The following is a 12,433-nucleotide window of genomic DNA, read 5'->3' as shown; positions in this document are numbered from 1 at the left end:
TCGTAGTGAGTGATTTTCGTGTGCAAGTTCGGTACTACTCCCTCTAGGATTTTCCAGGTGTATATAGTCATGTATCTCTCCCGCCTGCGTTCCAGGGAATACAGGTTTAGGAACCTCAAGCGCTCCCAGTAATTGAGGTGTTTTATCTCCGTTATGCGCGCCGTGAAGGTTCTCTGTACATTTTCTAGGTCAGCAATTTCACCTGCCTTGAAAGGTGCTGTTAATGTGCAGCAATATTCCAGCCTAGATAGAACAAGTGACCTGAAGAGTGTCATCATGGGCTTGGCCTCCCTAGTTTTGAATTATTATTATTTATTATTATTATTATAAAGGGGGAAGCACTAAACCCGGAGGATTATACAGCGCCTGGGGGGGAGGATGTGGAAGGCATTCAGGCTTAATTCGGGGAACTGGAGCACAGATCCAATTCCCTAAATCAAGAGCCCCTCACCAACATCAAGGAACCTTCCTTGAGGGGCCCTAGTTTTGAAGGTTCTCATTATCCATCCTGTCATTTTTCTAGCAGATGCGATTGATACAATGTTATGGTCCTTGAAGGTGAGATCCTCCGACATGATCACTACCAGGTCTTTGACGTTGGTGTTTCGCTCTATCTTGTGGCCAGAATTTGTTTTGTACTCTGATGAAGATTTAATTTCCTCGTGTTTACCATATCTGAGTAATTGAAATTTCTCATCGTTGAACTTCATATTGTTTTCTGCAGCCCACTGAAAGATTTGGTTGATGTCCGCCTGGAGCCTTGCAGTGTCTGCAATGGAAGACACTGTCATGCAGATTCGGGTGTCATCTGCAAAGGAAGACACGGTGCTGTGGCTGACATCCTTGTCTATGTCAGTTATGAGGATGAGGAACAAGATGGGAGCGAGTACTGTGCCTTGTGGAACAGAGCTTTTCACCGTAGCTGCCTCGGACTTTACTCTGTTGACTACTACTCTCTGTGTTCTGTTAGTGAGGAAATTATAGATCCATCGACCGACTTTTCCTGTTATTCCTTTAGCACGCATTTTGTGCGCTATTACGCCATGGTCACACTTGTCGAAGGCTTTTGCAAAGTCTGTATATATTACATCTGCATTCTTTTTGTCTTCTAGTGCATCTAGGACCTTGTCGTAGTGATCCAATAGTTGAGACAGACAGGAGCGACCTGTTCTAAACCCATGTTGCCCTGGGTTGTGTAACTGATGGGTTTCTAGATGGGTGGTGATCTTGCTTCTTAGGACCCTTTCAAAGATTTTATGATATGGGATGTTAGTGCTATCGGTCTGTAGTTCTTTGCTGTTGCTTTACTGCCCCATTTGTGGAGTGGGGCTATGTCTGTTGTTTTTAGTAACTGTGGGACGACCCCCGTGTCCATGCTCCCTCTCCATAGGATGGTAAAGGCTCGTTATAGGGGCTTCTTGCAGTTCTTTATGAACACGGAGTTCCACGAGTCTGGCCCTGGGGCAGAGTGCATGGGCATGTCATTTATCGCCTGTTCGAAGTCATTTGGCGTCAGGATAACATCGGATAGGCTTGTGTTAACCAAATTCTGTGGCTCTCTCATAAAAAATTCATTTTGATCTTCGACTCTCAGTCTGGTTAGCGGCTTGCTAAAAACTGAGTCATATTGGGACTTGAGTAGCTCACTCATTTCCTTGCTGTCATCTGTGTAGGACCCATCTTGTTTAAGTAGGGGCCCAATACTGGACGTTGTTCTCGACTTTGATTTGGCATAGGAGAAGAAATACTTTGGGTTTCTTTCGATTTCATTTATGGCTTTTAGTTCTTCCCGCGATTCCTGACTCCTATAAGATTCCTTTAGCTTAAGTTCGATGCTTGCTATTTCTCTGACCAGTGTCTCCCTACGCATTTCAGATATATTGACCTCTTTTAGCCGCTCTGTTATTCTTTTCCGTCGCCTGTAAAGGGAGCGCCTGTCTCTTTCTATTTTACATCTACTACTCCTTTTTCTTAGAGGAATAAGCCTTGTGCATACATCGAGTGCCACCAAGTTAATCTGTTCTAGGCATAAGTTGGGGTCTGTGTTGCTTAGTATATCTTCCCAGCTTATATCGGTTAGGACTTGGTTTACTTGGTCCCACTTTATGCTTTTGTTATTGAAGTTGAATTTGGTGGCTCCCTCGTGACTAATCTCATTATGTCGGTCTGGGGCTCCGCGCATACATGTCTGAACTTCAATAATGTTGTGATCTGAGTATATTGTTTTTGATATGGTGACATTTCTTATCAGATCATCATTGTTAGTGAAGATGAGGTCTAGTGTATTTTCCAGTCTAGTAGGCTCTATTATTTGCTTGTTTAAATTGAATTTTGAGCAGAGATTTAAAAGCTCGTGTGAGTGTGAGTTTTCATCAGAGCTGCCTCCTGGTGTTATTACTGCAACAATATTATTTGCTATATTCCTCCATTTTAGGTGCCTTAAGTTGAAATCCCCCAGGAGCAAGATGTTGGGTGCAGGAGCTGGAAGATTTTCCAGACAGTGGTCAATTTTTAACAGCTGTTCCTGGAATTGCTGGGATGTTGCATCCGGAGGCTTGTAGACTACCGCAATGACTAGGTTTTGGTTCTCGACCTTTACTGCTAAAACTTCCACTACATCATTTGAGGCATTAAGCAGTTCTGTGCAAACAAATGACTCTGCAATGTACAGGCCAACCCCCCCCCCCCCTTTGCCTGTGTGTAATGATGTTGACTATGAAACTGGTCAAGCTCTTGAAGAGCGAAACGTAGCCGCAGTAAAATGCCACATTAATTCCACAAGTTTCCTTTGACCTAACATGAACTGTGACCTACAGACTGATCCAGTGTTAACGAAAAACAAAAGAATGCCAGGATAGTTTCTGGGGACGGTTCTGCAATATTCGTTTTCCTAGATAATTAAAAGGCTTTTCACTCAAGATAGCGCTGTATAGCCCTTGTGGCTTAGCGCTTCTTTTTGATTATAATAATAATTCACTCAAGATATACTCAACGCTGGGCAGTTTTTTTACGTGTAAAATGTACATTTTCTGGTGAAACAGTGAAATGAAACGCACAAAACCAAATGATGCACTGGATGCGTGCCTGCGCTCGACTCGGTTCTACTGATATGGACAGATTCTTAAGAAAAATGTCTCCCCAGAATTTCTATTAGTAAGCAGGAATATAATTAACACTTAATGAGGTTATCCATGTCCTGTCTGGCCAAGATGAGTACACAGGGCTATCCATGTCCTTCCTGGCCAAGATATGACAAGGGTTATCCATGCCCACGTCCACTGCAATGAAAAACAGGGAATTTTAATGACCTTTTGGGGAGGTGGGACATTTTCCCTCCTTAAAAATAAAGAATATACCATATTATTGTAGATTGGAAGATAGTCATTATCCCTCCCCCCTCATTGCGAATATTCGTCTACGCGCTACACGCTACCATATATTCATTAAGGCTGGAATAACCATGTCAACTGTAACCGGGGTAAACCATGAGCACTCACATTACTGGGGGAATGTCAACTTACCTTACTGACGATGTGTCACCTTACTGACGATGTGTCAACTTACCTTAATGACGATGTCACCTCACTGGCGATGTGTCAACTTACCTTACTGACGATGTGTCACCTTAATGGCGATGTGTCAACTTACCTTACTGTGTCACCTCCCTCGACGAGCTGTCAGCTTCCACTTACCTGCAAGGTAAAAACCACTTATTAATTCACGAGTCCCACCTCCAGCTAGACCCTTCAACCATCAACTGCAAGTACCCCTAGTTACTCTCTCCACCCACACCCTCAGAAAGTATTTCTCAGTCATTGTCTCCACCCACACCCTCAGAAAGTATCTCCCTCTTATTCTTTTCACCCACATATAATTCTAATGATACAATGAACTTAAATTATGATCTCACTGTCTATAATGAAATTTACCTTCCCATGATGGTAGATGATACTACTCGGTGCTGAGGGCCCAGGTGGTGCTGGGGGGCCACTGGTGCAATGGTCACTGGTGGTGTTGGGGGCGCAGGTGATACTGGGGGCCACAGGTGGTGCTGAGGCCACTGGTGGTGCTGAGGACCACTGGTGGTCCTGGGGCCCAGTTGATGCTAACCACAGCTAGATATGCAAACGATGTTCTCTTAAAAACAAACACTTCTCGTCTAAAACACTTTGTCAGGGGAACGCCTTCCACCTGAACAAAAGAATGGAAAAAATAAATGAATGACTCGAGAAATAATAATAAAGATAATTTTCTAAGTTTTTTAAATAAAATTTAAATAAATCAAATTTGGTGGCTGTGGTTCGAGCAGGATATTGAGACAGGAGTTTCTTGTGCCCAGGATGGTCTTTTGACGATGTTTTAGAAGAAATGGTGTTGGTTATCCTGGGTGGCGGTGTTCGTCCGATGTTCTGGATATCCTGTCACTACTTGGTCGTAGTACCACAATTCAGATTTGACCAGGCCAGTAGCAGAGCTGATTAGGAGAAGAGTGGAGGTGAAGTTATTCTCCAAACTTCAACCCACACCAGGTAAGGTTAATACTACCAGGAGTAGAAATTAAAGCAAGTCAGATCCCAGGAACTGGAGTTTAGCCTCAGTCCACTAGATGGTAGTGCTGGCAGTAATACGCTAATAGTTCCTGAGTGTCTCAACAACCATAACCACACTTATTACCGGCTTTTCCCTCACACTTCTTCTAAAACACTTTTCTTTTAAAAAAACACTTAAAACACTTTTTTTCTATAACACCTCTAAAAACACTTTTCTTCTAAACACTTTTCTCTTAAAAACACTTTTCATAGTTCTATAACATTTCTAAAAATACTTTTCTTCTAAAACACTTTTCTTTTAAAAAACACTTAAAACACTTTTTTTCTATAACACCTCTAAAAACACTTTTCTTCTAAACACTTTTCTCTTAAAAACACTTTTCATAGTTCTATAACATTTCTAAAAATACTTTTCTTCTAAAACACTTTCTTTTAAAAAACACTTATAACACTTTTTTCTATAACACTTCTAAAAACACTTTTCTCTTAAAAACACTTAAAACGCTTTTCTTCTATAATATTTCTAAAAACACTTTTCTTCTGAAACACTTTCCTTCTACAAGAAACTCTTCTAAAACACTTAACACTTTTCTTCTACAAAAAAAATCTTTTCTTCTGAAACACTTTTATTCTAAATATTTTTCTTCTAAAACACTTTTCTTCTAAATATTTTTCTTCTAAAACACTTTTCTTCTAAATATTTTTCTTCTAAAACACTTTTCTTCTAAATATTTTTCTTCTAAAACACTTTTCTTCTAAATATTTTTCTTCTAAAACACTTTTCTTCTAAATATATTGGCCCCCAGCAGGTCTTGCTGGGGGCCAAGGTGTTGTTGGGAACCTAGGTGTTGCTGGGAACCCAGGTGTTACTAGGAGCCAAGGTGATGCTGGGGGCCCAGGTGGTACTGGGGCCCAGGTGGTGCTGGGGGCCCAGGTGGTGCTGGGGGCCCAGATGTTGCTGGGACGCCAGGTGTTCCTGGGGGCCCAGGTGTTGCTGGAAGTCCAGGTGTTGCTGGGAGCCCAGGTGTTACTGGGAGCCCAGATGTTGTTGGGGTCCAGGTGGTACTGGGGCCCAGGTGGTACTGGGGCCCAGGTGTTGCTGGGGCCCAGGTGGTGCTAGGGCCTAGGTGGTGCTGAGGGCCCAGGTGGTACTGGGAGTCCAGGTGTATATACACAGCGCTGAGCACTAATCCCTAAGATAAAGATTAAAATATTCTTGACAGGTGCTGAATAGGTGACATGCAGCCTTAATTGACCCTCGTGTAGTAGATAGGCTTTAAACCCGACTGGATGCGTTTCGGTCTCTGCGACCCGAGAAAGGTATTCCTGTATCTCATAAGCCCAGCCTCCTCCACCTCGCTGCACATACAGTGGTCATAAAATCCTAGTATTGCAAAATATAAAAATATGTATGTATGAGTGTATGTGTGTGCTTATGTATGCATTATGTATGCACATGTATACTTAAGCAAAGGTATGTATGTGCATATATACGCTGTGCACATGTATGCAAAAATGTGCATGTGTGTGCGTAAGTATAGGTGTGCGTGTATGATATGAGTATGTATTCACCTATATGTGGTTGCAGGGGGTCGAGTCCTAGCTCCTGGCCCTGCCTCTCAACTTAACTCATCTTTTTCTCCCCGGCAGGGAATCGAACCCCGGTCTCCCGCGTGGCATGTAGAAATACTCACCGCTAAACTACCAAGGAATGTTGGTACATGATGAATGGTATGATGATACCGACAAGATGTGGAGAAAGACATTTATGTACTATAAATATACTTAGCTGGATGAAATCTTTTGTAACCAGCTGGTCCAGTGGCTTACGCACTGACCTGGAGTTTACGACTCACTTGCCATGGGTTCTAACCGCCCATCCCATGGGTTGTTTAGAGGAAACGTTTGGCCACGAGTGGTTTCTTCAGGTATAATCAAGAAGTCTGAAGAAGCCAGTCGTGACGAAACGCTTCCTCTGTCCTGAACTGTACGTAAGTGTCTTTTCCCACATGTAGGTACATTCATGTGTATAGGTATATGTATATGTGTGTGTAAGTATATGTGTCAGAACCCTCATAGCTGGGTGGTTACAGTCCTGGGAATGTGACTTATACATGTATGTATCCACCACTACTGTGAAGGTTTCAGGTTAATAGTTTGACTAAGATGGACGACATACTGAGGTAATTCGACTAATTTTCCTTTTCCGTCTACAGTTCGACGGACACCGTGGGAGCCGCGGCCATCGGCCTCAACATGGCAGTGAGGGAGTGTCTTCGGCAGTTCGCCAACCACCGATGGAACTGCACCGCCCTCAACACTCTGGCCAACAACCCTCACACCGCTCCCATCATGGCCAGAGGTAGGCTGAACACTCACTTTGATCACTAGCTCCCGTCTTCACACCGCACTAGTCACTTGCACTCTTTCACATACCCCCACCAGTCACTGGCTTCCTTTACCACACCCACACTAGTCACCAGCTTCCTCTACTACTCCCACATTAGTCATTAGCTCCCTTCTTCACACCCACACTGTTTTACATACCCTCACCAGTCACTGGCTTCCTTCACCACTCCCACACTAGACACTAGCTTCCTTCACCACACCCACATTAGTCACTAGGACCCTTCTACACACCCACACCAGTCACTAGCCCCTGCCCCACACACTAGAACTAGCAATTCTCACACTGACACTGGCATGTCCAGAGGTTTATCAATTCCCCTCGTTCTCTCTCAACAAACCCCACCAGTAGCCCCCATATTATCAACCTCCGCATGAGTATCCCCACACAAATATTCCTACACCAACACCCTCGACACCGTCAACTCTCCACATAGCTTCTTGTTCTATCCTCGCATCGTTGCACACATTAACTACCACTATGGTCCAAGTCGGACCGAAATGTTGTCGTAAGCTCCTCTGTCCTGTGTGCGGGTTATTTGTGTATTGTTCCAGTCACGGTATTATGCATTTTGTTCTTTCTGCACTCTATTCAATTCGTCCTGTATGTTTGTGAGTTCTTCAAGTTGTAACTTTCTCGTCAGTTTCCCAATGATAGAGGGAGCCTTTGGTCCGGCAAGTCTTTTAGAAATCTTAAGATTAGGGGTCCCAAGTATGATCCTTGGGTACGCCGATTGTCACTTATCCCTAGCCGGATACGTTATGTGTGTGTGTGTGTGTGTGTGTGTGTGTGTGTGTGTGTGTGAGTGCATGTAAGCATGTGGGAGGAACGCTCAATCTATCGAGTGGTTGCTAAACACAAACACCATCTGCACCACACCATTTTATTGATCTGCCACTCTATTGACAGGATCTCCCGCGGCTCTTCCTGTAAGTGGTTTGTTTACATCGAATGCACGTGTTAATTCCTCCCCAGTGAGCCCCGCACGTGGCTGTCTCAGTATCCTGCCCCCACGCCGTCTTTATTCGTCCTCTGGTCAAGGCAACCCTGTGAAGGTTGAACCTTCTCGCGTCTCTGTGTTACCTCGCCATATACAGTATCTTATAAAAGGTATATTCGATCATTTTCATATTTTTTCTTGACTTGTCATGGTGTTTCTCCTCAGATGGTTTGAAGGGAAAAAATATACCTGTATCTGCACAGATTTTCGCTCACGTGTGAGCTTTACTGTCGTGATGAAGTAACAGAGCTCGCTGTCAGCGAAACGTTGTGCTGTCTTTGAAATAAAGACTTCGATTTTTCAGACATGTACATGTACATGTACAACTGGTTTCTTTATTGCTGAAACGTTTCGCCTGCACACTAGATTTTGTCATTTAATAATAAAAAAAAATGTAAAACTGGAGACAGTATAAAAAGTAATTTTGAGATGCTCAAGTCACTCAGCCTTAATGAAGGACTGACTACCTTCTATCAAGGCTGAAGAACTTATCGCCTCAAAAGTACTTCTACTGTCTCGCCTGTATTCGACAGAAGCCTGTTGAACAGGCGAAACGTTTCCGCATTAAAGTATTGCATATGTATCTCGAGTCTTTATCTTTTATCTTTCTTCTCCGCCAGTACCTCCTTGAGGCACTCTCCGACTTGCGATGCCCTTCAAGATACTCCTGTTGCCCCGTCATGCACTGAACTATCAATGTACAGCGGTGATTCTTCATTTCGGAACACAGTGCTGTATATCATTTGTGCCCATCTTAGCTCTGGGACCAGTTTTCTTGCGAATCTCTGGACTTTCTTTAGTTTTTAGATGGTTGATCATGTACAAGTTCCACGGAGGTGTTGCATACTCTGTACTGGTATATATCTGACACGTGGAGGTATAAGGCCCTGAATGATTCCTTACTGGGATTCCTGAGAAAATAATGAGGTGTACTCACCTAATTGTGGTTGCAGGGGTCGATTCATAGCTCTTGGCTCCGCTTCTTCGCTGGTCACTACTAGGTCCACAATCTCCTTGTTCCACGAGATTTATCGTACTTCTTCTTAAAGCTATGTATAGATCCTGGCTCAACTACATCACTCTCCAGATTATTCCACTTCCTGTCAACTCTATGACCAGAGTGGTACTTCCTAACATCCCTTTGGCTCATCTGAGTTTTGAGCTTCTAGCTGTGTGTATGTGTGTGTACTCACCTAATTGTGGTTGCAGGGGTCGATACTCAGCTCCTGGCCCCGCCTCTTCACCGACCGCTACTAGGTCCTCTCTCCCCCTGCTCCATGAGCTTTATCATACCTTGTCTTAAAACTATGTATAGTTCCTGTCTCCACTACATCGCTTGCCAGACTATTCCACTTCCTAACTACTCTATGACTGAAGAAATACTTCCTAACATCCCTTTGACTCATCTGAGTCTTCAGCTTCCAAGTGTGACCATTTGTTTCTGTGTCCCATCTCTGGAACATCCTGTCTCTGTCCACCTTGTCTATTCCACGCAGTATTTTGCATGTCGTTATCATGTCTCCCCTGACCCTCCTGTCCTCCAGTGTTGTCAGACCGATTTCCCTTAACCTTTCTTCATAGGACATTCCCCTTAGCTCTCGAACTAGCCTTGTTGCAAACCTTTGCACTTTCTCTAATTTCTTTGACGTGTTTGACCAGGTGTGGGTTCTAAACTGGTGCTGCGTACTCCAGTATGGGCCTGACGTACACAGTGTATAGTCTTGAACGATTTCTTACTGAGGTACCGGAACGCTATTCTCAGGTTTGCCAAGCGCCCATATGCCGCAGCAGTTATCTGGTTAATGTGTGCTTCTGGCGATGTACTCGGTATTATACTCACTCCTAGGTCTTTCTCCTTGAGTGAGGTTTGCAGCCTTTGGCCGCCTAGCCTATACTCTGTCTGCAGTCTTCTTTGCCCTCCTCCGATCTTCATGACTTTGCATTTGGCGGGGTTAAATTCTAGGAGCCAGTTTCTGGACCACACATCCAGCCTGTCCAGGTTTCTTTGTAGACCTGTCTGGTCCGCGTCTGATTTAATTCTCCTCATTAACTTCACGTCATCTGCAAACAGGGACACTTCTGAGTCTATCCTTTCCGTCATGTCGTTCACATATACCAAGAATAGCACTGGTCCCAGGACTGACCCCCGTGGGACCCCGCTCGTCACTGGCGCCCACTGTGATAACTCATCACGGACCATGACTCGCTGTTGCCTCCCTGTTAGGTCTTCTCTGATCTATTGCAGTCTCCTTCCTGTTATACGTGCCTGTTCCTCTAGCTTCTGTGAGGAACTGTGTCGAAGGCCTTCTTGCAGTCCAAGAAAATGTAATCAACCCACCCCTCAATCTCATTTCTTACTTCAGTTACCTTGTCGTAAAACTCTAGTAGGTTTGTGACACAGGATTTGCCTTCCATGAATCCGTGCTGGCTGTCGTTTATAATCTTGTTCTGCTGCAGGTGCTCCACCACTCTCCTCCTGATAATCTTTTCCAAGACTTTGCATACTATACATGTCAGTGACACTGGTCTATAATTTAGTGCTTCATTTCTGTCTCCCTTCTTAAAGATGGGGACTACATTTGCCTTCTTCCATACTTCAGGTAGTTGCCCAGTTTCAAGGGAAGTGTTGAAGATTTTGATTAGTGGCACACGTAGTATCCCTGCACCCTCTATAAGGACCCACGGAGAGATGTTGTCCGGTCCCACCGCCTTTGAGGTATCAAGGTCACTTAGGAGCTTCTCCACCTACTCCTCAGTTGTGTGTAATTCGTCCAACACTTGTTGGTATATTCCTTGTTGCTGTACGCCACTGTTTTGTCTTCCCGTTGTCCCTTCAGCCTCCACTGTAAATACTTCCTGAAATCTCATGTTGAGCTCCTCACATACCTCCTGGTCGTTTCTTGTGAGCTCCCCACCTTCTTTCCTCAGCCTGATTACCTGGTCCTTGATTGTTGTCTTCCTCCTGATGTGGCTGTAGAGTAGTTTCGGGTCAGACTTGACTTTCGATGCTATGTCACTTTCATACTGCCGCTGCGCCTCCCTTCTTATCTGTGCATACTCGTTTCTGGCTCGTCGACTAATCTCTTTATTCTTCTGAGTCCTTTGCCTTCTGTACTTTTTCCATTCTCTAGAGCACTTAGTTTTTGCCTCCCTGCACCTTCGGGTAAACAAAGGGCTCGTTCTGTCCTTCCCATTATTTCTGTTACCCTTGGGAACAAACCTTTCCTCTGCCTCCTTGCATTTTGTTGTTGTTGTTGTTGTTGTTGTTGTGTGTGTGTGTGTGTGTGTGTGTGTGTGTGTGTGTGTGTGTGTGTGTGTGTGTGTGTGTGTGTGTGTGTGTGTGTGTGTGTGTGTGTGTGTGTGTGTGTGCCTGTTTACGTCTCAAAACAGTCGCAAATATACAGCTACCACCATTACCACTACCACTACACACCTACCACCTGGAATGGTTTCCCAGAAGACCGGAAAACATTCCAAGCAGAAGTGCGAACAGGTCTAAATAACACCAATAAAGCCACTCATTCTCCAGGTTTTCTTCCACACATTCACGGCTCTTAATTTATATCCCTGACCCACCTGTAGGGCAATAAACGCTCTCCGTGGTAATTATGTCATTTTACAGATAGCTATTAGTTAGGGCGGTCTCGGGGCAGCTCAGAGAAGCCCTTGGGGCCCTGAAATGAGATCACCGATTGTTTGTGTCCTTAATGTGTACCTCTGGTGCGCCCGACGGTGGGTAATTTAGCTCAGTTTACCCTCAAATGATGCCCAACGTGACCCAAGTGATAGATTTACATCTTTTTATCGGTTACCGTTCGCATGAGTCCCATTAGGAATTATTTACTAATAAATACTATGCGCAGCAAGGAGATTATAATTTCTTTTGATGTTTATTGACGATGTGTATATATATATACACATTTTTTTAGGATTTAAAAGGGATTTAATACGGATTCATCATGATCGCTGACGAACACCTTTGATCTTGTTTACGAGTTGCTGTGAAGGATCATCTGGAGGTTGTCATGGTGACCTAGCCTCACTCTCACACCTCCCTCCCTTCACCCTCCATCCACCATCCCTTTCTCCCTCACCCTAACACCTCCCTCCACCTGATATTATTCCTGTCTCACCTTCCTTCACCCTCCCTCCCATTGAAATTATTCCTGTCTTCTATTGTCCCTGTTTCTCTTTATTATTATTATGTGGTACATAGTATGATGTTACGTTGTATAGTGTTACTCTGCGTTCTACAGTATTACGCTGTTTTACAGTGTTATGCCATGCAGTACAGTGTTATTGATACACACACACACACACACACACACACACACACACATATATATATATATATATATATATATATATATATATATATATATATATATATATATATATATATATATATATATATATATATATATATATATATATATACATTTCTTCTCTTTTGTACATATACATATAACTGACCAA

The 12,433-nt window shown here is 43.7% G+C and overlaps 1 protein-coding gene across 1 annotated transcript in view; it reads left to right on the top strand.

The window, feature by feature from the left end:
* The window catches only part of LOC128695473 (protein Wnt-4-like), a 90,917-nt gene that overhangs the window by 44,692 nt on the left and 33,792 nt on the right, over window positions 1-12,433 (top strand). The window contains exon 3 of the mRNA XM_053786133.2: window positions 6,767-6,912. Within this exon, the coding sequence (XP_053642108.1) occupies window positions 6,767-6,912 (146 nt within the window). The remainder of the gene's footprint in view (window positions 1-6,766; window positions 6,913-12,433) is intronic.

Source organism: Cherax quadricarinatus, chromosome 50 (genome assembly GCF_038502225.1).
Source record: "Cherax quadricarinatus isolate ZL_2023a chromosome 50, ASM3850222v1, whole genome shotgun sequence".
Taxonomy (NCBI): domain Eukaryota; kingdom Metazoa; phylum Arthropoda; class Malacostraca; order Decapoda; family Parastacidae; genus Cherax; species Cherax quadricarinatus.
This window is presented reverse-complemented; position numbering and strand designations above follow the sequence as displayed.